At 43.4% G+C, this 27,075-nt stretch overlaps 1 protein-coding gene across 1 annotated transcript in view; it reads left to right on the top strand.

The window, feature by feature from the left end:
• Nucleotides 1–26,224, top strand: part of SYNPO (synaptopodin) — a 72,691-nt gene extending 46,467 nt beyond the window's left edge. Inside the window, exons 3-4 of the mRNA XM_089517508.1 lie at nucleotides 883–3,209; nucleotides 16,245–26,224. Coding sequence (XP_089373634.1) covers nucleotides 883–3,209; nucleotides 16,245–17,261 — 3,344 coding nt within the window. The 3' untranslated portion in view covers nucleotides 17,262–26,224. The remainder of the gene's footprint in view (nucleotides 1–882; nucleotides 3,210–16,244) is intronic.
• Nucleotides 26,225–27,075: the final 851 nt, after the last annotated feature.

The following is a 27,075-nucleotide window of genomic DNA, read 5'->3' as shown; positions in this document are numbered from 1 at the left end:
TGCCTTCTTTAGAGGCTCTTGCTGTCTATATATGATTCACATTTAGATCCAGATTGGTTTTTCAGTTGGATTATGACTAATAAACTGCTGAATAAGAGTGGGCATGATCTCTAGAGCTTGGAGAGGTGCACCATCTAAGTTTTGGCTCCTCCAGAGGCCCACAGCACAGTGTTGCAGCCCCCATTGTGAGTGTCCAAGAGTGACAGTGTGCCATTCTTAGTTGCTTTGGAGGTTGTTTCTGGAGGGGAGTGTCTTGCCTCTTTGAGAGAAGTGACCCCTCTCAAAGTATCAGTTGTAAGTGTTTTAGACTGTTTTTAGAGTTTTCCTTTGCCCACAAATTTGAGTGATGGTGGTAGTGGCTTGGGGTGGTCAATGGGGAATCCCACGGCTACACAGCATTTCTCACAAGGGCCACATATGGCTCACAGGCCACAAGATTCCCACTCCTACTTTAAGGAAACAACATTTGAGAGAGACTACTAATCACATGCCTTAAAAAGAAATAAACAATGCCAAGAGGCATTCTTTTGGCATAGCAGCTGCAGAAAGGAGACAGCAGAAGAAGCCATCTCTACTGCCAGAAAAAGGTAGTCTGCCAGCTCTTCAGCAGTTATGGATCCAGCCAGGTGGCATCCTTTTTCAATAGAGGTGGCTTTTGCTGATTCCTCCACATGCACACTGTCCTATCTGCTATGGGCATTTTATCCTGCCACTTCGCCATTGTTGATGTTGCTGCCAATTCTGATGCTGGCATAATTACACCCACCAACAGAATTGTGGCCTCTCTATGTGTGTGTATGTGTGTGTGCATGCGTGCGAACCCAGATGTGCATTTTCCAGGATGCTTTTGACATTTTTCTCCATATCCTTTTTTCTCCTCAGATATTTCAAGAAGTGCAAGTCTCTCTGAAAAAGAGCTGAAGGAAGCCAAAGCTAGGAGCCAGAGAATTGCTGCCCAGCTGACCACCCCACCCAATCCAAACTCCAAAGGGGTCCTCCTGTTTCACAGGCGCAAGCAGAGAGTGAACGCATTCACCTTAGAAACTCCAAAAGCCACCAGCCAAGAAGAAGTAGCTGCTGATTCCATCTGTGGAGCTGTTACTCAGCACCACAGCATTCCAAGCTATGGAAAGGAGTCCCATTGGAAGCAGATCTTAAGAGATAACCAAGGTCTGAAAGAAAAATTACCTGGCACCAAGGATTCTGGATTTCAGGGGCAAAGGGGCACCATGGAAAACTTATCTTCAGTAGAAGCTCTAGATAATATGCAGGGCCCTCAAAGGAATAAGATTAAAAGTGAGGAGAATCTTTCCACTATGAACATAACATTATCTGCTGAGGAGACTCCAGCTGAAGGGTTTCAGCAAATCCCTCTCAGTGTCTACCTAAAAGAGACTACAGGCATGGCCTCAACCAATGGAGTGCATGAGCTTATCACCAATGAGTTTGAAAAAGCAGCTGATAACCAACAAGCCCCAGTCATTGACAATATAGAAAACATCCCACCTATTGTTGATGACTTTCTTGTGCCTGTCACTGACACTGAGAATAACAGTACCAGTCTTGAAAAAGATCCATACGTACTACACACAGACAGGGAAAATAATATTCTTGAAAAAGAGCCACATTTACCAGTTATCACCAGTGATAATAACAGCAGTATCTTTGTAGAAGAGCCATATGTACCTGTTATTGACAGGGAGAACAATGTCATTCTTGATAAGGTGGTGAGTGAACCAGTTATTGACAGGAAAGAGAATGGTGAGATTCTTTGCAAAGAGCAAAATACAGCAATGGTTGAAAATGTCAATGTTCTTCCTACTGCTGACATTGAGAAGCCCAGTCTAGTCACTGACCTGCAGTCTAGTGAAACCACAACTCACATTAATAAACAGTACTGTGAAGTACGCTTGACTTTGTCTAAACCAAAATCTGTGAAGAACCGAACTGCAAGACCATTTGGGACACAGTCTTTAGTGGCAGCCCACACGCCAGAAGAGAAGAGCCCTGTGGTAGAGCTTCCGCCACCACCTACCTATGCAGAAGCCTTTTCCAGCCCTCCTCCAGTAACAAGGGTCAGGTCACCTCCAGCCTACTCAGCTCTGTATCCTAGTGAAGAACAGAAAGCCCCTGTTCCGCAAGACATTAAGTATGAAGACAGCAGGCCAGGACCTCTGCCAGGAGAGGATAGAGAACCAACTAAAACAGGCATTCTGGAGGAGTTTGTGGCCCGCAGAGCAAACAAAAAGTCCATGTTCACCTTTGTTGAGAAGCCCAAAGTGGCTCCTAATCCAGACCTTTTGCACTTAGTCCAGAGAGCAGACAGTAGGAAAAAACAGAAGGGACAAGAAGGAGCAATCGTTGAGGATGAGCCATTTGCTCTAGGAGCTGAGGCCTCTAACTTTCTCTTTGAAAACCGATCAGTAGATGGCCCAGTTCAGGCCCTTGCAGATCATAATGCACCAGAGTGGTCTTCATGTTTAAGGTCACCAAGAATACAACCCAAGCCTAAGATCAAGTCCAACCAAAGCCTCTCAGAGGCAAGAGGAAAGGGGGCAGAACTATTTGCCAAGAGACAGTCCAGGATGCAGAAGTATATCATTGAGTCCCCATCGCAGCCGGATATAACCAGGTCACCTTCGCCTACCATATCACTCCCTCCTTCATGGAAATACGCCTCAGAAACTCATCTCTCCCCTATAGCCTTTCCCCAGCCTCCACCTAGAAGTCCAGCCAGGTCTCCTAAAGCTCCTTCTGTTCCACTCTACCACAGCAACATGTCGGAGACTGAGATTTCTAAAAAGGAGCTGGAAATCTCCAAACAACAGCCATACCAGCTCCAGTCTTCCTTGTTCATCCTTTCCCCAGTCAAAGATCCAGTGAGGTCTTTACCAAAAGCTGCACCACCACCAAAGCCTGTGGTTCCTGAACCCAGTTACATGAGACAGGCTTCTTGCCCAACAGCTCCCTTGCCACCTTCACCCATTTTGCATCCACCTACCCAGTCCAGTCCAAGTACAACATTTTCTAGTAATTTTGGTCCCTCAGCTGGGATTATGCTGGCACCTCAGAACATCAGAACAAGCATCGAAGTGTCACCAGAACCATCTTTTGAGTATTCTTCTAGGATCTTGTCACCAAGAGCTAAAGGAGTCTTCCAAGCTCCAAGGCCTTCTTATTCCACCAAGAATGCAGGAATTGAGCCTCAGGTGTGGAAACCCTCTTTTTATTACAAGTAATTGTTGTTTAAAATTGTATCTATGAGAGTTTGAGCAAGTGACCAGCACCATCTTTAGCTTGCAATTGGTGGTTTGCAAAAGGAAAGAAACAAAGGCAAGGCAAAATGAAGACTGCTTGCATGTTATGTGTACAAATACAACTTATATATACTGTATATATACGCATACCCAAAGCACTTTTTACACCAAGGTGACTGAGCCTAAACAAGCAGGTGTCCTTGGGACATTTCTGAGGGACACATCTGTGGTGGAAGCCCCACGTAGCCTGGTGCTGACATGTTGTAGTTGAGCCAGTCCTGGCAAAACATGTGCAATTGGATCCATGCATTTGTGCAGATTGAGTTCCAAAGGAGCTGAACACAGCATGAATGCAGTGCACAATAGCAGCTTAAAAATAGCAGAAGCATAAGAGACCTAGAAGATTGTTAGCAGAAGCTTGACTGAAACAGGAGGAAGTGTCTGGTGCCTTCTTTCTTCCCTTGCCCAGAAACTTTATGGAGCATCAGATCTCTGGTTTCATCGCTACCTTGCTTTGTGAATTTCTTCTTTCCTCTGTGGGATATTTTCCCCCTCTGTCCTATATACATCCAGAGTCTTCAGCATGACCTGCTTGCAACCTCTCCACTTTCTGCTGATGTTGAAAGTTCACCACTGAACACCTTTGATTTCAGATAGCATAACCTCCAGCTGCTACCTGTTTCTGCCTCCCCTTTGTTTCTGCTTCATATAGGTTCCCCTCTCTGCTTTACTTACATGGTCTCCTTTAGCCAAAAACAGTGAGGAAAAAAGAATGACATCCCCACCACACACACACACACACAACCCTAGAACCTCACTGGCCTCTTTGCAGCCTGTATTTCATACTTAGCAATGCTGGTTTACCTATCCTGCTCTGAAGATATTAGAATTCACACAACAGCCCACTTCCTATCATAGGGAATCTTCCCATCTGACCCAGGAGGTTTCTGCAGGTGCTCCAGTGTTTTGCTTACAGAAAGACAAGTTGGATCTGTTTGTAGCCAATTCACACTGGTGATTATGAGAATACAAAGATCACTTTTGGCATAAACAGAGCCCTAAGCAACTGTAGCGGAGATATATGTAGTTCAGTTTAGCCTCGGGCGAATCTCATACTGAGACTTCATGTGACAAACAATTGCTATTGATGAAGAGCCAATATCAGCAGTCTGTAGTGAAATTATTTTGCAATTATTTCACAGCAGAGGAAACATTTTCAGTCTTACGAATATTCACAGAAATCAGGTAACCAAATATGATCCAATGATGCAGTATTTCCTGATAAAACCATTACAATTTTATTTATTTATTTATTTTAGTTTTAGCAAATACATTTCTGGCCTTTATGGTTGTGGAGTGAAAAGGTGGTGCACTTTTAAACACATTTTGATACATTTGTTTCTCTCAGTTTTAGTGCACTCTCATCATTTCTTATGGATCTGATTAAAGAGTATTGGATATCTCGTGCTGAAAATATCATTTGCACATAGATCAGGAACAAATTAAGTATCAGCCATATTCTACTGCTTTGGGACCTTACGTGTAAAGAAACCATTTCAGGTTATTTAGTCCCGTATAGTCTTCTACTGCCGGGAGCATTAAGTAGGTGCTGTTGAAAGGCCATCTCACTCCGTTTTCTACCTTGACAGCAATTATTCTTTCCCAGAGCTTTGGATGTGGGGTTTTTTTTATTATAGCTCGCAGAATCCCCCAGCTAGCATGGACACTTCTGGCCAGGCTGGCTGGTGGATTTGGGGAGCTATAGTCCAAAACAATCCACCTTCCAATCTCTGTTCTTTGCTCCCTTTGCTGGGAGGTATTCAAACAGCTGTGCATGCCAGTTCAATATGACCCAGGACTAATAACTGAGCATTTAGATTCATCTTCTGAAAATGAGACACCTGGCCTTGGCTTATTTGGCTGTCTCATGAGTGGTACTGTCATTTAGCTGTTGCTGAGACTGCCACACTGCAGAATTAATGCAGTTTGACACCACTTTAACTGTCATGGCTGCATACTATGAAATCCTAGGATTTGTAGTTTGATGTGGCACTAGAGCCCTCTGACAAAGAAACCCTAGAATGACATAACATTGAGACATGGTAGTACTACCATGTCTCAATGCTATGTCATTCTAGGATTTCTTTGTCAGAGGACTCTGGTGCCACAACAAACTACAAATCCTAGGATTTCATAGTATGCAGCCATGACAGTTAAAGTCAAACTGCACTGGTTCTGCAGTGTAGATGTATCCTGCGTGGAGACAGGCCACTGGGAGATGTGTGTGTCACAAAAGTGTGGAAGGTGTAAACATATGCATAACAGAAGAGCATACCTTGATACAAATTTGCCAAGCGGCAGGTTTCATTTGTAAATGAATTTTGGCACTAGTTTCAGCACCCCTAGAGCAAACTAACTTCAAGTTGACCTTCAGGAAAGAGCCAAACTCTACAGAACAGGTGCTGCTTTCAGTGTGTTGAGTGAACAGTCTCCAGCAAATCCAGCACTTAGCACTTTATTTTAGATTCATCCCACCCCATGACTTTTTGAATCAGTGAGGTTATGTGTAGCGACAAATGGTAATAAATATGTGATATAACGAATGATAATAGTAAATGCCATATATTTATTTAATCCTTTGTAACAGATTATTACAATCTCACCTCTTTCTGCCTCTGTCTCTATTTTCTCTTTTTCTCTGTGTGTGATCTTAATAGGCTCCCTGACAAATCCTTCTGTGAGGATGTAGTTGGGGTTAAGTTTTTGCCACAACACTATTTTTTTTTAAAAAAAGAAAAGAAACGAAACTCTTTGAATAAAGGACTTTGTTCCTACACCAGGCTCAAATTGGTTGGCAACACCAGATGTAAAACCCTTCATTGACAATGTTCATTTAATTCCAGCATTTCTATCCTGATTGAGCAAAATAGTCCAGGTTCAAGTAGTGCGTTGAACAAGTAGAAACTCCTATAACTAGATTATGCATAACAGGTGTGTATGTGTGTGCGCACATGTGCACATGCATGGTGCCTTAAAGTTGCCTGTTGATTTATGGCAATCCCAGAAATTTCATAGGATTTTCTTAGGCAAGGAATACTCAGAGGTGGTTTTTCCAGTTCCTTCCTTTGAAATACAGCATACCGCATCTGGTAATCATTGGCGGTCTCCCATCCAAGTGCTACAGGTACTGGAATGCCAATTGTTTAGCTGCCAGCCAAGCTAATTCTACCTGATCATTGCTAAACATACCACCAATGAGGGAAGCATGTGAAGACACAGAGGAAAGCTGTGTAATGCTAATGCATTTATAGAGCAGATGCCTGTGGTGGGGCAATGTATGCATGATATGTCATGTGATTAGAGAAGGGATCATTATAGAGGTCACAGGAAAATTACAGAGTAAGTGCTAGGCATAGCAACTGTGGGATAGCTGGATATTTATAGAGCGAAGGCTTTGGTCATCAACTCTGGAGTTACATTTGTTCATCCCCACAGAAGGTGCAGGTTTATACTGCTTCCTTGTTAACTTGGCCACAGAAACCTGCAGTTGAATCAAGGGATGTTATCAGACAAGGGAAATTGGAGGTATAATCCAACGGCAATCCGAACGCAATCATGGGGTTTAACATTATTGTGTGATAGACTACCACACACAATTTTGGGCAATGGGAAGTCAGTCTAGACGCAATCATGGGGTTTCACGTTATTGCGTGTGTGAGAGGTGATCACACGCAATTTTGGGCAATGGCAAGCTATTTTCAGGCAATGAGAAGTCAGTTCAAATGCAATTCAAATTCATGTATATTCGTTGAACTAGCGAATTCACGTGAATGCGTTCTGGCCCCACTTTCTTTTCATTCGAAATTAAGAGAAATTCCTCCCATGTGATAAACTCCAAGGTCCAGAGACTTCCTTGCTCCTCTTTCCTTTCTAAGTTCCAGGCACATTTCATGGTGATGATTGAGTTGTTTAGCAAAATATACTGCTTGCTTTTTGTGAAGGAATGCTTAACAACAAATAAAATGACAGTTAACATTAAAAATAAAATGGCATAATACCCCATATGGTACAAAGCCTGATACAAAAATGATAGCTTTTATTAGTTAGTTAGTTAGTTAAATATTTCTGTTTTACCCTATATCTGAGGGTCTCAAAGTTGTGTATAATAAAATAAATTTGAACAGTTAAAAACAATTTAAAGCAATAAGACTAATGTAGAAGCTAAAAGCATATTAAGCCATTTATCACTTAAATGGGACAGTTTTAAAGCAGCTAAATGACAGAAATACACAAGCAAGGCACTCTTGAAAAATGACCACCAACCTCTGTTTAAAGACTGCCAAAGTAAGAGAATCCACCACCCTGAGACAGTCTAGTTCACTATTTATCAGTTTTTACTGTCAGTATATATATTTTTTTCTAATGTTTAGGTGGAATATCTTTTTCTTGTAGTTTGAAACCACTGATTCATGTTCTAGTGTCTGGAGCAGCAGAAATCAAGCTTGCACTATCTTCTTCATAACATCCTTTCTAATGTTTAAGGATAGCCATCATTTTACCTCTCAAGTTTTGTTCTCCAAGCTAAACTTAACTTGTTCCCTGAGCCATTCCTTATAAGCCTTAGTTTCCAGACCTTTGACCATCTTGGTCATCCTCCTCTGGACACATTGCAGCTTATCAGTATCCTTGAACAGTGATACCTAGAACTAAACACTATTCCTGGGGAGATCTGACCAAAGCAGAATAAAGTGGTACCATCACTTCCCTCAGTCTGAACACTATGCTCCTGTTGATGCACACTACAACTGCACTGATTCTTTGTGCTCTGCATCACATTGTTGATACATGGAAATACATACTTGGGGTTAGTTGTGCTGGGGATGCAGCAAAATGCAACAAAATTCAAAATCCAAGCAAAAATACATTATGCAAGTTCTCAAAGGTACACTGTCTTCTTCATCAGGCAAAGATGTTAAAATACAGGTGGGGAGGAAAAGGTGATGATGTTGGAGTCATAGGCCTAAATTCTGTCTCAGGTGTTACTCTGTTGTCAGTTAAAATGGTAGTGAGGGATTTCAATGCAGGCAGAGGCCACTCCCCTTCTTGGCAATGTGAGGACTAGGGACAAGGGGAAATAAAACAAATAATAACATTTCAACTCCATTAGCAACAGAAAAATAATTTCCCTTGAGATCTAGCTGTCCCCACACTGTAGGCAGTTGGCTGCTGCTTTCTAATGGTAGAGAACATTAAATTTCCCAGGAAGTCCCTCAATACTATCTTAACTGACAACAGAGTAACATCTGAGACAGAATGTAGATCTCTGATTCCAACATTGTCATCTTTTTTTTCCCCTGTAATATTTTTAACATCTTTGACTGATGAAGAAGCCAGTGAAGCTTTGAAAGCTTACAGGATGTATTTAATGCTTTGGAGTTGCCAAATAAAGATATTGCTGCTTTGTGGATTTTGCATTTTGTTGTATATTGTTGATGCACATTTAGCTCCTGGTCTACTAACATTCCTATATCCTTTTTACTTGGACTGCTTTCAAGTCAGGGGACACCTATCCTATTTTGTACATTTCATTTTTCCAGCCTGAAACATTTATCCCTCTTGAGATCCAGCTTTGCAGTAGTCAGAAGAGTGAACCTTGTTTGAGTCATGCTGTTAGCAGCAGTGGGGGTTGGTGAGTCTTAGTCCAAACTTTAAAGGAGTTACTCAAGGTGGTGAACCTATTTGGGGGAATATGGGTCAACACCTTGGACAGCTCCTTTAAAGTGTGTAGAGTGAAACCTGGGGCTCATTCCCACTTACATTTAAACCGGTTTGGGATTTGCCTTTGCTCCGTGTTGGTAAAGAGATTCCAAAAGGTCCGTCGTTACCACTATGAAAGCGGATCTTTTCTGTAATCACTTCTTTTTTTGCCATGATTCTCGTCTCCACTTCAAAATGAATATCAATCATCAGTGACGTAAGCAGCAGCCTGGGCTCTGGGTGGGGAGAGGATGCTGGCAGGCATTGGGCCTCTTGACATAAGCAGCAGCCCAGGCAGCCTGGCTTGGAAACTACAGTGGACCCCTTCTTATATGCTGGCTTGCCATCCACGGATCTGAGCATTCATGGGTGGCAAGCCTGGGGGGGGGGGGGGGCAGAGGAGGATGAGGAGGAAGAGAAAGAGGAAGGCACTGCATGGTGGGAAGAGAAGGAAGAGGAAGGCGAGGCAGGAGGAGAAAGAGGAAGGAGCAGTGCAGCATGAGGAAGAAGAGGAAGGTTAGGCAGGAGGAGAAGGAGAAAGAGGAAGGTGAAGCGGGAGGATGAAGAAAAGGAAGGGGGTGCGGCACAAAGAGAAGGAAGAGGAAGGTGAGGCAGGAGGAGGAAAAGGAGGAAGAAGAAAAGGAAGGGGCGGTGTGGCACAGTGTGAGGAAGAGGAAGGCAAGGCACGGCACGTTCAGTGGGTTTTTTAAAAATAAATTGATCAAAGAATTCATTGGTTTAGCAACTACTTGCCTTTACAAGTAGTTGCAAAATCAATGAATCAAATCTTCTTTTTATTTATTTAGTTTTTTTAAAAAAAAAACATGCACCCATAGGTCACACCACAAGCAAAAAGGCAGCACTGGAGTGTGTGTGAAATGCTGGATCTACCAAAAACTGGGGAGGGATGATAAACACCCCTCTGCCATTAGTCCCTCCCCTCCAGAATGATGCGATTCAGAGTTTCTAAAGAACCGCTAGGAAACTAGTATGGAAAAACCAGGGGGGGGGTTGCATTTGCCTCGATTTATTATGACAGAAATCGATCAAAGTACGACAGGAACCAGCTTCAAATGGGAACGATGGTCATTTAAACCAATCAGCAATTCACTTTATTTCATAGTGGGAACGAGCCCCTGGAGTACATAGACTGTCCTACTAGCATGAAAGGCTCTAACCATCACTAGCCATCAGCCTGTGGCCTGTTTTTTAATGGAAACACCACCACCCACTGCCCACTTTCAGGCATTGCCACATTGAAAGGAATGTGTGTTTCATATCTTTCCTTGCTTAGATGTGGCATTCTTCTGTAGGAGAGAGGAAGGGAAATGGCCATGATAGCTGTAGTCCCAAAAAGTTACTTCCCCAACTCAGGTTCAGACTTGCTTATTAGAAGAATGACACAAACTCAGACATGGTTTCCTCTGCTCTTGAAATGACTGGATTGGAGTCCAGCAGGATAAATCTAGCTGAGTTCACAATGTCTTCCTGAGGAAGGAATGGGAGAGTGACCACAGTATGTCTTGTTACAAAAAGCCATGGAAGGGAACACCCTGAAGAGCAAAGCAGTAAGGAAACGTTCATCTACTGAATGCCTTTCCCCCAGGGCTGAGCGGCTGAGTTTAAAATGGAATAGAAAATTTCCTGGGGAAAACATTACATGTTGCTTGAGATGGGGTGGGTCAGGAAACCAAAAACTATCTATTTTGCTGTTTCTAGTCAAATGCATTCAATTATGATGGAAGTGCTTTTATTCACTCTGCATAAGGATGGGTACATGTGTCCCTCCAGATCTTGCTGGATTCCAGCTCCCACCATCCATCACCATGGGATATTCTGGTTTGAGATTATGGAAATCAAAACCCACTGATATTTGGAGAACCACATATCCCCGAGTCCTCTTCTGCATTTTGAGGAGAGGGGTATTGTTAGCAGTCATTTCAGGAACAGCCCAGTGTTCCATTCAGCCTTTGTTTAGCTGTCTCCCCATCACAGTGGCAGCAGTCCTCAGACTCATTTCCTGCTGGTTATCCCTTTAAATAATTAAAAAGGAAAAGTAAACTGGACCACCTGGGCCTTTTAGTACAAGTCAAAGGTGTGCCTAACTTCAGAAGAGGAATATGTTTTCCAAAAAGGGATGTTGCTGCAGAGAAGTGCAAAGAACTTAACTGAAATTCACAGTTCCATTCAGAATAAATAGGGCAGGGTGAGAGTGTCCATGCAAAAGCTATACCATGCATGCAGACTCCAAGGAAAATGCTCCTCGTAACAGGTCCCATTCCATGCCACTCACTTCACAACTCCCACCAGATTGCAAAGGGGCATTTCTCTCTCCCTCACCTGCTTGACCTATGGAGAGGCAGGGGTAAACATGGTGGCATTGGCAAGAATTAGCCAAACCAGGGCTGTGGGACATGGGGGCCACCAAACGTCATTGGATTGCAATTGCCATTATCCTTCACCATAGGCTATGCTGGGGTCAATGGGAGTTGCAATAACTCCAGCAATAACTGGGGCTAAATTCCATTGTTCCAACAAGACTAGATTCATTGAATGCATTGCTGAATGGTAATTCAACACTTACTATACATCCCAATGTGTCAGTGGGTCTGCTCCAATGGAGAAGACAGGCCCATGGTGGGGATGAGATGTTCCCTAGCTCTGATATAGCCAGCATGAGCTGCATTGACTGAAGATCAGGGGTTCACAAACTTATGCACCCAGAAGATGTTAGACCATTATTATTTTTATTATTAAGCTTTATTTATATAGCGCTGTAAATTTACACAGCACTGTACATAAAATATTTTAATTAGATGTGACCCTCATAAGCCCCCAGGGCTGAAATATGAATTGTAGTAGTCAAACGACACCTGTGGCGCATCAGCCTAAGGGATAACTGATTACTGAGGCAGTTTAGGAAGTGTGTCTCACATTTCCAAACTTGGTACAACAAAGAACTGTAGGTCCTGCCAACACCAGCAAACATGTGCAAGGGCTTGCCGGAGAGTAGCTACAGGATTAGGGGCAAAATTAAGGCACTACCCCCAGGAAAAAGAAGAATGAAATTTTCCCTCAGTCCTCAAATTTCTAGGATTGCAGAGAGTGTAATATTGACAATCAAGCACAGCTTTAATTCTTGTATTTGCCGTGTTCATATTCCCTTGGTAACTGGATGCCTGTGCCTTCAAATCATGTGCTGACATATGGTGACCTCATGAAATTGACAGTTTCTTAGGCAAGGGATATTCAAGGGTTGATTTTGCCCATTACTTCTTCTGAAATATAGCCTACATGCCTGCCCTTTTTCTTTGGGTGCCTAAACTGTACTTCCAAATGCTCAGCTGAAGTTTTAAATTACTGTAATTCTAGAATCCTGGGGACTGAAGGAAAATTTCAGTGGGGGTGTTTTTGAGAGGGGCAGTGCCCTCATATTTTGCTCTTCTCAGTAGCTATATTGCTGCTTTAGACTGTGGCAGTTCCCCCCCAGAATGCCTACCATTGCTGTGACAGCTGATACAGCAACTACAGTCCTTGTTAAAGAACAACATATTACAGTAAGAAAAAAGAGATGCTGTTGAAGCGGAAGAACCTAGAAAAGGAGGGCTAGAAGAGAAATGGGGGGCCAGATGTTTCCAAATGTTGGAACATTTCCAGTTCCATCAGGGTCAAGGACTGGCCTTGACATCAGACAGTGTATGCAAACTTGCATATACAAAGGTATGAATTGCTACCTGAGGAGTACAACAAAACTTACTAAACCTTTGAAACCGACATTACAGCATTTAGTTTAGCCCAGGTGTGGGCAGAGGGTTGCCTTGGGGGACACAATACACTTCCAACCTGCCCCAAAAGCTTCTCCTTAAGGTTTCTAGAAGCAGCAAAATAAATCACAGATCAGACACACACACACACGGAACTTTTAAACCTCATTTTCAAAACTGGAAGCATACTTTCAGTCACCTCCAATTTTGTTTCTGTTTTTAAAAGCATTTTTGACAGTCTGGGTGGCCCCCAGAGGTTCCTAAGAATAGGAAAGTGGCCCATGGACCCATCAAAGTGGTTCACCCCTCCCTTTAGCGTGACTATTACAGTACTTTCCAGAAGATGTCAAAGATGATGAGTTTCACACAGTTTTGGCTCCTGACTTAACAGACATGAAGGGTTTTGCTGAAAGGTGATGGAGAAATGCTTTTGGTTTGGCAGATGCTTCATGGTTGGACTCCTCTGTTTGGCAAGGCCTGTATTTCCTTTCTTTTGCTGATATATCATAGCAACAGCTAAGGGCGGATGGTTGGCTCCATAGAGAATAGTGTATGGGAAGTAAAGGAAATGTAAGCACTTTTCTCCAACAGTTTCTGCTCTGATGAAGTTCTGGGTGGGATGCAGAGCATGAATTAAAAGTCTGTAATCCTTGGCACAGGACTATCAGCAAGCTACTCATTTTCCTATGTCAGCATTTTTGCAAGCAATAGACAGTTCAGTAAAGTGGCTGGTAGGGCTGGGAACATGCTGAGAAAAGAAAAAAAGATTCACACAGCTGGAAGAATTTCCTCAAAAGAAAGGAAGGAAGGAAGGAAGGAAGGAAGGAAGGAAGGAAGGGAGATAGAGATTTGACTTGTCTGTGTGCAATTGCTTCTACTATTTGAAAAATCTCACATCACATGAAGTACTTGTTCCCATTCATCTGCACTGCTTTAGGGCTTTAGTGGGCTTTTAACCTGACATTGGCTGGTATAATGTTGGTACCTTATCCCTGTGTACATCTTTTCTTGGTGCCTGTGAAAGTTGGTATTCCCCTTCTCCTTCCTTCCACTATTATTATTATTATTATTATTATTATTATTATTATTGAAACCCCCCTTTTCCTGGCCTCCAGCTGTCCAGAGGGCAGGAGCCTCAGGCGCGCACCTCTGGCTCCTCCCCTCCGTCATTTGTCGGCCTCTGACTGTCCCCTTGGGGACAGAGGTTGGCAAATGGGCTTTGGAAGGTAGGAGTCTCAGGCGCATGCCTTTGGATCCTGCCTCTCACCATTTGCCAGCCACTCTTCTGTGCCACCCTCCTCCCGGGCCGTTTCAGATCCATACCTGTCTCTCCGGAGACAGGTCTTCCAGGGTCATAGTCTTCCTGGTCTTCCAGGATCATAACCCAAAGTTCAAATCACTGTATCATGCTGGGTCTTCCAAAGTACAGTCAGCCCTCCACATCTGCAGCTTTGATTTTTGTGGATTTGCTTATTCATGGATTTGAATAATATGTTCTCATTAGGAATCACTAGGTCCTCCTGCACGACTCTGCTGAAAGTTGACCATAGGGTTATGATAGAAGATCCAGATATTCCTAGAGAAAACATTTCTCTAAGCATGTATAGGCCTTCCAACATTATTCTATGGTCATCTTCTGGTGGATGTTGAGCTCAAAGTTGCACCAGACGACCCAGAGATTCCTAGGTAGATGTTCTTTCTGGTAAAGAAAATAGATGTTTTTTTAATTGTGGTTTTCCTACTTTCATGGGGGTCCTGTGCTCCAACACCAGTGAATATGGAGGACCCATGCACTTTACATTACAACAATGATATATTCTTAAGGAGAAATTCATGTCTGCTTCTCCCAGTATTGTGAGGATTTCCCAGTACTGTGAGCTAATCCCAAATTAGCCTCCATAACACTGAGGCAGAAAATCCACTCTGCGCTTTCACTTGAACTCCAAATATTTGAGGGAGAGGTTTCAGCACCTTTGATAGTTGCTTTAAAATTCAGACTGAAAACCAGAGTGAATTCATTGCTCCTGTCAGGGATGATGGGAGTTGTAGCTCTTCACCTCTGGCTCGAACTCACCACCTTGTTACGCACCGGCGCTGACCAGTTTTGGTCAGTGGTTAAAGCTTTGCTCTAAAGCAGCAGAGTTACAGAGAATAGGCTGAAGACCCTGACAAACTCTCCAAGCCTTCTCACTCTTGCTTCCACTCTTGCTTCACTCAAGACACCAGACAACTCAGTAGTCTTATATAAAAGATCTACTTTATTCTACTATATACAGCTCCAAAACTATCCAATACTACTATCCACTACTACCCACACAATACATTGGGATTCATAGCCATTATTATAGTCATTGCAAAATACCACCCACTGTTGTCTGTTTCCACCCAGTGGGCGTGTACATCCACTCTCATTGGTTCTCTTGGTTCAACCCACAATTAATGATTTCATCATCTCAGCCTTGACCACTTAACAATTCTCAGGTGTGTTCAATTATCCACTTTACATTTCTGTCCTTGGCATTTAGGACTTGCTAATTCCATTACCTTTTACACCTGTGTGGCTTCTAATTGCTTTTGCTGAGTCATCCTGACTCTCACATACATGTTTTATTTCATTCACTGTATATCCCATGTTGCATTTTCCTTAACAGCTCCACCATCTGCCACTGACTAGGGTCATGTCTACATGGGCCGTTTAAACCGGTTTACTCCTGCCCTCAGGGCACCTTGTTGTGCCCTTAGAAGGAACAACAGGACACCTTGGCAGGGCACCTTAACAACTCAGGGCCAAAATCGGGATTTGAGTGTGGACTGTCTTCACAACTGAAGGCCAGCCCCACATCAGATCCAGCTTAGCTTTTGTTCTGGATATTCCAGGAAATCTGGAACACTATGAAGCAGTGCTGATGGCTGTTTACACACACATCGCTGATGTGTCACCCATTTCCACTACCGCTGGCACAAGTCGTTCCCTCTGAGGTCACAAGAAGGTGCCCAGCCATATGATCAATATTGAGCACCTTGTTTGTGACTTCAGAGGGAGTGATTTGCACCAGGCAGTACAGCAGGACATGTGTGTAGACAGCTGCCCCGCATCACTCCTGAGTGTGAAGGTAAAGGAGGCAATTCAAAGCATCTTCCAGGATGTGATTGTTGTGAGGCCCATGCAGACATGGTCAAAGAGCAGCAAAAATACCTTTTCCTGATGATTTCATAGAAATGAATTCAGCATGATGACAATGTTATCAAGGTATTTTATTCACAGAATTCATGAGATATAATAATACAGGGAGGTACCTTGCCCAAGTTTGCCCAGGAAGAATGGATGCAGCTGGGAAAGAAATCTTGCAGTTGTGCTGCTCTTGGGGCCACGCTTCCAGTTCCAGTGTCAAATTGAAATGGCTTACTGTCTCCTTCTACATCTAGGAGACAGAAACAGTAACCCTCATCTCTGTTGTCCTTACAGGAAAGAAAGGCATCCCTGCCTGCTTCCCCGACGTGGACTCCACGGCAGCTGCGACGACAGCCCAGCAGTTTAGATGGCTGGGTCAGCCCAGCACCCACTTCGGAGCCTGAGGAGGGGCTTCTAGATGCCTTCCGAGCAGCCAGTGTCTTGACCCCACCTCCTCCCATGTCTCCTTCATGGAGTGAAAGATCTCTGTCTCCATTTCGTCAAGAGACAGATCCCAAGTCCAGCCGACAAATGCAAGTTTTGCTGGCCAGAAACATCATCAATGCTGCCCGGAGGAAGAGCTCATCTCCCAAAGCTACAGGGGCAGAGGGTTTCCGGCCCTTCACCCCTCCTGCCACTTCTGCCAATGTGTTGTCCTCAGTTGGCAGCCCTAAGAGTGTGGGTAACCATTCCCCAAGTCCACTGCCATCTCCCAGGCCAATGAGGGTGGATGGCTACAGACGCGTGTCCCTCCCTGTTTCCATGGCACCTCCAACAATCAGTGCATCATCAAACAACAGTCCCAGGTTGCTAGGCAGCCAGTCACCAACTTACAAAAGCCCACTACAATCCCCAAAAGCAGTGCGGATGAATGGGAACAAGTACTTCACACTGCCGGCTAACACTGGAGCTTCGCTTTTCAATGCAGGGGTATCCAATAATGGCCCAAGATCAATGGGCTCCCATTCCATCCCATCTCAGTCTCCAAAACCCACAGTCATAGATACTCACAGGATCTTCACAGCCCCAGTCAGTATGAGCAGAAAATTGTCATGCACCAGTCCAAAGAATGTGGGCACCTGCTCACCAACCATCACAAGCCCCCTGCAGTCTCCCAGGGTGAGGCCACATTCCCCAGTGAAGCGCTACACATCCCTGTCACCCACCAACTCAGATGTCTCCCTCGACTCTGAAGACTCTGGGATCAAGTCACCCAGCATTCGCAGCTTCAACATTTGCCCTCGAGGCTGGAACGGCAGCCTCAGGCTGAAGCGAGGTAGCCTTCCTACAGAAGCACCCTGTTCCTACTAAACATGGGACAGAGGAAGAAACTGGAAACCAGTCATGAAATCAGTTGACCAAAATATTTTTGCAGACTCCTACAGGCAGACTCCTACAGGTCCCACTAAACATGATGAAGCCTCTGGAGGAAGATTATAGGCCTGCCCAGATGTCATATCTTCTCCACAAATCTGCCATTTTGGGGAGAAGAATGGGGTAGAACCAGTCTATTTGTGGACAAGACTTCTTGTGCCAGACTTGCCCTAAGCAGAGGGAAATGTGTCTGATGTTCTTTCCTAACACAACATCTTTCCATAGGACTCCTCATAGTGTCTTCCCCTGTTGCTGCATTTACTTGCATATTTGGCTCTCACAGGCTTTGATTGATCTATCTCCACTGGACTGGAGCCACCAGAGACTTCCTTTCTCGAGGGAGATTAATACAGCTTTGACTGCTTTTGTTCTCACTCTAAAAAATCCTGTGAGAGGAGGACAATCAGGCACACAGAGAAAGAGAGACACAAACACAGAGAGTCCACAGCATAATCCCCAGCAGACTGTCAGCAAAAGACCAGAAAGAGAGGCCTGTGCCAACCTTGTGCTTGCCTTCCATTGCTATTGTTACTGTTTCTCCTCTGCTCTGATGGAGCCACAAGGCCAGTCTGTCTCCACTTCAGTTGCCTGAGGGAATAAATGAGCAGGGAAAAAAAACCCAGAGGGCAAGAAGACCACTCAGCAGTTGTCACTGGGTGATTTGGCATTTCCTCCTAATACAAAGCCTGGCTTTACATTTATCAGGGCAAAATGTGTCCCATGTAGCCCCAAAGGCTGTTTTTTTTTAATGGTCCCATCCTTTTCTGATTTCCACAGCCAACCCATTTTCTGGCAAAACAAATAAACTGCCTCTTCTGGAATGGCAATTGACCCTGGGGGAGGGGGGGGGAAGGCTAACCTGTTTAACCTTTTTTAAAAAAACAAACCTAGATGGGATCCTGTTCAGTAGTTATGAGATTGTAAGACAGACTTGTGATCTCATAATTTGGGGGATTCATGTTTATAGTTGTTAATGACCAGACGTGACCCTCCAAACTCACCTCTTAAGCCAGGCAGCACTCCCCAGTTGAAGAGTTTCTGAAGTGATGCAGACTGGGGCACTGGAAAATGATGTCTGCAGGGATTTTCTAGTCACGGGGTGCACTGAGATGCTGAAGCAGAACCCAGAGGGATCTCTCCACAGCTGACTGTTCTCAAAGTGTCCTGCAACTGGAAGATTACTGTGGACATGATTTCCCAGTGTCCCAGTCTGCAGTACCTCATAAACCCTTGACTGCCTGGCTGAAAAGTTAGGTAGGGGAAGTGGAATTATCAGGTGTAACTATGTTGATGGAATTCTGTCACTGTAGTTACATGTGATGATGCAGATCTTGGTCCTGATTTCTGAAAACCAGCATTAGACTTCTGGCTCATTCTGGGCTTTTGTTCTTTTGTTCTTTTCCCTCTCTTTTTCTTCTTCTTTTGCAGTCTTTGTAGTCTCTGCGACTCACAGAAACTCCTACAGACAGAAAATTGTCTCAGGACACAGTCATGTTGCCCATCCCTAAATCAATATGCAGATAGCTTGTGAAGCCAGAGAAAAGAAGGCCTTGTGGTGTTCTTTTTTCTGGATGGCAAGAGGGGAGACATGTTAGCATACCAGATGAGAGAGGATGGGAAGGTGAACTAATGTTCAAGTATTACTGTATTCTAACTATGATGTATGGGGCAGGGGCCAGAAATATCACTGCTGTGCCAGTGCAATGGCTATCATTTCCAATACAAGCTCAAGAGGGAGTGGAAGACACATAATGGAGGGGGGGGGGGGAATTGCCAGAATGGCAGCTTCTCTGGAAAGACAGCCAAAGCTTGCCAGTCAGTGGCAGTGATACCGACACATTATCCACAGACAGAAATGGAATTAATTAACTCAAAAAGGGAGGTTTAATGACCTCCCCAGAACATCTCCCTGCAACACAACATACACCATACACAAAGCACTGCCATAACACATGGTTTTCCTTCCCGGAACTACCAAGCTCAGCAGCACAAGCATCAGGAGCATTGAACGGACCAACAGACTGGCTCCTGCATGAAGCAATCAGCCTATCTCCTCTTTCTGACAACCCCTCATGTGCTTGATCCATGCAAGAGCCCATCATGCTTTGATTATGTATTCCTGCATGGCAGGGAGTTGGACTGGATGACCCTTGTGGTCTCTTCCAGCTCCATGATTCTGTGTTCCTATACAACTTGGCTACCCCATGTGACTCCTCGTTCCAGAAACCAGCTCTAAATAGTTCCTGTTTGGGTAGGGGAAAGAGACCTACATCTCTTACCTGCTAGCAAAAAGACGCATAGGGCACAGATTGCAAAGTAATTGCCTGAATCAGAGCTTGAACAAGTTATGTTTTGGGATTACAGTATAACTCCCAGCTTGGCCAGCAAGTGGGAGATTCTGGGACCTGTAGTCCAAAAAGGTAGCTTTCCCAGGGTCCGACCTGAATTTATCAGCATCTGAGAAGGATGAGGGGTGGAAAGAGAACACTAGTGACTGTGATATGTACTCCTCCTCCATTGTGGGCTGCATTGAAACTTTGTATGTGGTGACAGCTTCTTCTCTTTATGCATTGAAATCATGACCCTGCATGGTAAACATGCCCATGGGTGTTTGTCCAGCAGTAGCATTGGTTGGAGTGTGGTATCTGTCTTTTGCTTACCTATATATAGGAGGGTTTATGTTGTATGTAGATATGGAGGGAGCCATGTCCCCTAGGATATGCTGCTTTTTGCTACTGGGAGGAAGAGGAGTGTTAGATCAATCGTTATTCACATGGGAGATAGTTATTCACGTTATTCACATGGGAGATAGTTGCCACAGTAGTACATTATAATTCCCTTGCTTAGCTGCATGGGAGCTCTGTTCTTCTCCCTCCAGCTGTAAGAGTGGAGTGGGGGGTCACAGTTTATGTACTGGTGGTAGTGGCCAGCTGCAGTTAGGTGCTGCATCACACTACATTCTCTGTTCTTTTGTGGTGACATGGTCAGGATAACGATTGATGTTTGTGTGAGGTTATTTTAAACTTTGCCCTCTGACTACTGGAGCCAGTGCACAGCAGATTTTGTATAACAGGCATCTGCATCTTCAGAGGGGGTGTAGTTGTCATCTGAGTATGAGGCATGTTTGTATGTGTGCTCCTCCCCAGTGACACACACCCCTCCCATCCACAATTTTGCCCATTTTAGCTGTGAGAAGCAGATGCTGCAACTGCATAACTGGGCAGTTCTGCTGGCAGACCTTTTGTGCTGATGGCATTTCTAGGCCTAAATCCAACTATTGGTTGGATTGTCAGTTTACTAATTCCCCACCACACACACACACACACACACACACACACCAGCCATCCTACAAACCATTTTTTTAAATTCATGACACTAAAAAGGAACAGGATAGTGTCTGGCTATTTAAGACCTCTAAGCCTTCTAGTGAGCCAGCATAGTGTAGTGGTTTGGGTGTTGGACTACAACTGTGGAACTCCAAGTTTGAATTTCCACTCTGCCATGGAAACCCACAGGGTGACCTCTGACAAATCACACTCGCTCAGTCTCAGAGGAAGGCAATGGCAACCCCTCTCTGAACAAATTCTGACAAGAAAACCCTATGATAGGGTTGCCATAAATTGGAAATGACTTGAAGACATACAACAACAAGCCTCTTAGGCCTAAATGCCCTAAAGTTACCAGATCCCATCTGATCATGTAAACTAAGCAGGGTCAGCCTTGGTTAGTACCTAGATGGGAGACCATTAATGAATACTTGATGTTGTAGACTATATTTCAGAGGAAGGAACTGGGAAAACCACCTCTGAGTATTCCTTTCTTAGGAAAATCCTACAAAATTAATGTGGTTGCCATAAGTCAATGGGTGACTTGAAGGCACACACACACACACACCTTTTAGAGTTTGAGGGATCCAGTGTAATACAAAAGAGGAAGAAAACTTCAGTGAGGTTCCTCCTGAAGTGGCTGAAGAAAAGAGTATTGATGTACAGTAATTAATGAGCCCACCAAATGTCCCCAATTTACTTACTATAAGAACTACAAGGTGACCAGACTTATGTCTGAAATACTGGCGTATAACATAAATATACTCCATCTCTTGTAAAAGTTCCCACCACAGGTAGAAAGAAGGAAGTTTGTTATCATGATTGTCCTTTCCATTTGCCCTCGGCATTAAGAGACCTGCTAATAATCAACTGCCTTTCCTTTTCTGCTTTATTCTGATGTGGACAGGTCTTGAATTTGGCAACCCAGGCCTAGCCCATGTTCTTTCTTGCCTGTAGGTTAGGTGCTATGGTGTCATGTAGCCAATGCTCCAACTGGCACTGGCAAAGGCCGTGTCATGTTATTTTATATTGTCCATATCAGGTATTTCCCCCCATCTTGTCCTTGACCCTGCAGCCATCCTCTATTTTCATCCCTGTAACCTTTACAGACAAGGATGTGGATTAATTCTTAATGCAAGGTGAGACAGAAATGAAGAAGTAATGCCCCTCTCCCTGCCTCATCTTTGTTTTCTTCTAGCTTCTGAGAGAGATCCAATTGGGTATGTCCTGTTGTTAGTCCTGACTAGAGTTCATCCACTGAATCAATTGGATTTATCTTTGTGTTGCCTCTCTCTTGAACTATTGATTCAATGGGTCTATTTAAAGTCAGATTACAAAATAGAAAGCCACCCATAGTGTGTGAAGTAGGCATTACCGGAGCAATGTGGAAATTATGGGTATCATTGGGGATAGGAACAGACAAGATTTTTGTTTTTACAGCCAAGAGCATAATAATAAAACTTAAATAATAATAATAAACAACTAGCAAAAGTAAAATTATATCTTTAAATTACAATATCATGTGCACAGCCTAAATATATTTACATGCACACTGTTTAATGTGGGTAAAGTAAAAATTTGGCAGTAATAAATAATAAACCATTTATTTATAGCCTGCCCAATCACAAGGAATCAGATGTGATATTTTAAAAAGAAAATGTTAAATTAAAAAATTATTTTATTTTTTTATTTAAAAATTTATCTTTTAAAAAAACTTGGAGCCTCTCCTTTCTCCTCCCACTGAGTCTTGCTCCATTCATATAATCTCTTCAGTATTTGAAGGGGTACAGGTGAATGCCACAGCTCAGTTCTGTCAAAGGGCAGATGTCTGGGAAGCAGTGATGTCACCCCACCTTAGGGTGTCACCTGGTGTGATCCTAACTCCCTGCACCACCCTAGTGATGCCCCTGGTGGGAATGCCCCCAAACATATTGCTGAGGAGATCAGCTAATGAGATCTGGTAATTTTTGGTGAAGATCTCATAGATTACAGCTTTAATCAAAATGCTGACTGGTACTGCTCTTTACTGCCTTTTTCTTTACGCTGCGCACTAGAACTTGGAAACATTACTTGCTGGATCAAGGAGGATTACAGCTCCCAGAACCCTTCAGCCATCACAAACATTTGTGTATGGGGGGCTGTGTACATGTGTCTTTCAGTTGCCTGTTGACTTATGGAGACTCCATGAACTTCATAGGACCTCAATACAAATTTGAGGCTCATGAAATCATTTGGGAATGGCTGTCATTGGGAGAGACTCATAAGCAGGGAAACCAAGATTTTGCTATGGCAGGGATAGGGGCTCTTGCCTTGACTCAGCACTGTCAGACCTCAAATAGGACGATGTAAGAACACCCAGTGCTAGAAAGTTTGTTTGCTGCTCCGCAGCTGTTTAGCTTCTGGGGCCTGGAGGTTAAACAGATACCCTGCCTATGCTCTGGTTTCACTGCAGGAATGGCAAGGGAGAGAGGAATATCACATATTGAATCCCACACTGAGGCCTCTTGTTGTGACTGATTGGCCAAAGTGATACATTTCAGTCCCACAGGCAAAGAGCATATGGTACATCAGGTGCCACTGCGCAGATCGCTGTCTGCTGGGCAGTCAATGTGGGGATGGGGGAGAGAGTTGGGATGAGGAGGAATAGAGCAAGGAAAGGCTGATAGTGCCCTCTAAAGGTTTGTGGAATTACTGAAGGATTTCAGTCCTAAGAAGCGCAATATGGAAATGTGTTTATAGGTCCTTTCACATTACACAATTACAATGCTATAATTTGCCAGGGCTGAATCCTATGGAATCCTGGGATGTGCAGTTTAGGGAGGGGTACTTTGAATTCTCAGCCAGAGAGCTCTAGGGCCTCAGCAAACTACAGGTTTCAGGAGTGTACAGGATGCACCCATAACAGTTAAAGTGGCATCAGTGTTACAATTTTGTAGCGTGAAAGGACCTTAAGAGAAAGCTAAGCATAAAACAGAATTGGTCAGTTGAGCTTCTCAAAATGTTAACTGAGGTTTGGTAAAATTTTATTTTAGACTACAGCTGGGAGAGCTCGACCAGTTGTAGTACAAAAAGGTAACTTTCCCAGGCTCTGAAGAAAACCTTGTGGCAGAGAAGCCTCTGCCCCAGTCATTGGGAAAGCTCCTGATTTGTAAGAGAAGGAAATACTGCATGTCGTTGAACGTGTGGGAAAGAGGCCCTGATCTAGGTGAAGGTGTTAAAAGGAAACTTCAAAGTTGTCAAGAATTTCTAAAGGCCTCTTTTTCTTCCTTGCCATATGGGGCAGCCATGTGGCCTGTAAGCACACTACAGCTTGCAGCTTGAGGGTCTTGCTGTGCAGGGAAATTGGAAAACTATAAGCATATATAAATGGAAGCATATTCCTGCTCTTTAGTTAAGGAGAAAACCCGTGTGTGTGTGTGTGTGTGTGTGTGTGTGTGTGTGTGTGTGAAGAAAGAAGGCTATGTCTGCATTTCCAGTTAAGAAATATACATTGGCTTAAGTGTGGAAGGAATGGATGGTCTGAGCCAAAGGAGGAGGATATGTATCCTCCAGATAACACTGGAATGTTCCTCACTGTTAGCTGTGCTGGCAAGGGCTCATGGGGTGGGAGATGCTGTGCAACACTGTTTAGAAAATCACAAGTCACTACCCTGCATTAAGCATTCTTTGAGGCAATGCTATGAGGAGCTACATTTTATTTCCAAGGGCTGAGAAAATACTAAGCCCTAGGAAGGTTATAATGGGAGTGTGTGTGTGTTGGTGTGATGATCTTCTCTTGTGTGTGAAAGTTGGCTGATTTGTACTTCCTGTTCCTGACATTACAGGTTCTACTTCATTCCTTATTTTATCATGTGAGGCCTCCTGTAGGTTTGCCAAAGGGCTCACTTTCATGTGTTGGTTGCTGTCAGCTAACCCTATATATGTAATCTTCAATCTGTCAATTGCTAATCTGAATTCTGTTAGGGTGCCTCATGCAAGAGCTTGGGAAAGTTCATTTTGTTGAATGACCACTCCCAGATTCCCGCAGCCAGCATAGTCACTGGCCATGTTGGTTGGCATATTCTGGGAGTTCTAGTCTAAAAAGCAATTATTCCCATGCTGTGCCTTATTTGGGTTCATAAGATAATTCCTCTTACTCTGAAGAGATAATAAAAGCAGGAAGAGAACAGACAATATGTATGATAAATGCAGGTGAAATAAACAGACTGGAAAAGAAAGAAAGCACAAACTATCGGGTCCGACGCTCTTTCAGCCTCTTGTAGTGTAATCACATTTATCATACTTGATTCCAATGTCGTAGCAAACTATGAAGTCAAGTATCATGCTCCAGGGATTCAAGCTCCATCACATGTTATCCATCTTCTTAACATACAAATAATCCTTCTAATTCAAGCTGAAGATTTATTTATGCAGTTTTTCAATTTGAGCTTTTTATTGGGGGTATGTCTGTTCTTCAAAATATTTACCAGCAAAATAAAATAAAATAAATCCTCTTAATGTACTCGGATACAGTATGTAAACAAAACATTTGCTTATACTGTGATGCATACTCTGTAACAGGACTGTTACACGTGTAATTGTTTCTAGGTTGTTCATATAATTAATGGAAGTTGTTGGACAGACTGTTATGAAATCTCTTTCTCTGTGGTTATTTACTAGGTTAGGAGAATCTGTTCAGTTGCTAGATCAGAGTCTGGAAAAATAACTTTTAGGGATACAATTTTCAGGATTCCTCAGCTAGCAAAGCCATTGACTATGCAAGTGGGGGGATGGGAGTTATCATTTAAAAAGTAACTTTTTCAAGCTCTGTATCACACATGCTGCATTTCGCAGAAACTTGACCCGCCTATAATGTTACAAAGTAAACTGAACCAGGGGCTGATTGATTGTTTCTACAACTCCAGCTGGTGACCTCCAGTGCAATCCTAGACACTTCTACTCAAATGTAAATACCAGAGTTCATTGGGACTGACTCTCAGGTAAGTGTGTACAAGACTGGACCTTAAATTATTAATCTCCAGTCTCCATGCTACTAAATGAGAGGTCAGATCTTACATGCACACATCTGGAGTCAAGTTTCACGGCTGAGATATGTAGAAGCCTTGCTTTCTCTGTTTTTGAGAGATCCCAGAAAGCAGGATTTATTGCGACTGTTTCAATGAGCAAAATTATTTCACAGTTTACAAGAGCTTTTGCATGCAAAGCAGATGTCCAATGACATTAAGTAAGTATTGCTGCTTTTCTGGGAATGTCTCCCAGAAGGCAATGAACAAGCAGAAGGAGGCATTGTTATCCCAGCTGCAACACACAGCCACAGTCAGAGCTTAATTCATCAGAAACACCATGGAATTCCTTGAGGAAAACATGTTGTTAATTAATTATTGCCAAGTGTCTCACTTAGAGGGCTATTTGTGACTTTTTATACAGCATGAAGGTTTTATTCATGCTGAATGTCTATAAATGAGAACATATTGGGTTCATATTTTATCTTCACCAGATTCTGTTTGCATTAGCACTTTGCCACACACCTTTGTATAACACGCTCTGGAATAAAACCAGAAATTAGCCCACACCGCCTGGTTGTCATGTATCATTTCAGAATCAAATGAAATACCAGCCACAATGAAAGAGTCTTAATTTCACCATGTTTCCATGCAATCTCCAGGAATTTACTGACATACCAGGGGGGAGGGGTCAGTGAGAGAGGGGTGTTTTATTGATATTTGCTGTGAACCGCCCTGATCTATGGAAGGGCGGTATAAAATAAAAAAATTATTTTTATTTATTATTTTATATGGTAGGGAAGAATTGTCTTCAATAGGCAAAAACCCTAAGAACTGGCAGCTGGTGGCTCCCACATCGGTGGTGTTTGTTATTAACAGCTATCAAGTTGACTTCAATCCATGGTGACTCTGTGAATGAGAAATTTCCAAGTCACCCTATCCTTAACTGCCCTGCTCAGATCTTGGGCTTCTTTGATACCAGTTGGGACCCCTTTATTTGTCTTTTTAGCAGTCTGTGGTATCTGCAGAACTCTTCCCCAGTACCACATCTCAAATGACTTGAGCATTTTTCTATCTACTTTCTTCCCTCTCCAGCTTTCACAATGATACATAGAAATTAGAAATACAGTTCGCCCTTCCCTTACACAGGGGATCTGTTCAGAACCCCGCTGCGTAATGGAAATACAGTGTAAACTCAAGCACACCCCATTGTTTCTTCCAGGGTGCAGGAGAAGCATTTCCAGCGCAGTTTCCAGCGTATGCTAGAAGCCACATATAACGCACCCGCGTATGACGCAGGCGCACTGTACCATGGCATGAAATTCACAAGCCCCATTCACTAATCACCTTCAAGTCACAATTTATGGTGATGCCATGAACAAGCCTGTCGGTTTATGGTGACCCCATGAACTTTATAGTTCT

This window comes from Sceloporus occidentalis, unplaced genomic scaffold (assembly GCF_023333645.1).
Source record: "Sceloporus occidentalis isolate IW3139 unplaced genomic scaffold, rSceOcc1.0.p SCAF_1, whole genome shotgun sequence".
In the NCBI taxonomy this organism is placed as follows: domain Eukaryota; kingdom Metazoa; phylum Chordata; class Lepidosauria; order Squamata; family Phrynosomatidae; genus Sceloporus; species Sceloporus occidentalis.
This window is presented reverse-complemented; position numbering and strand designations above follow the sequence as displayed.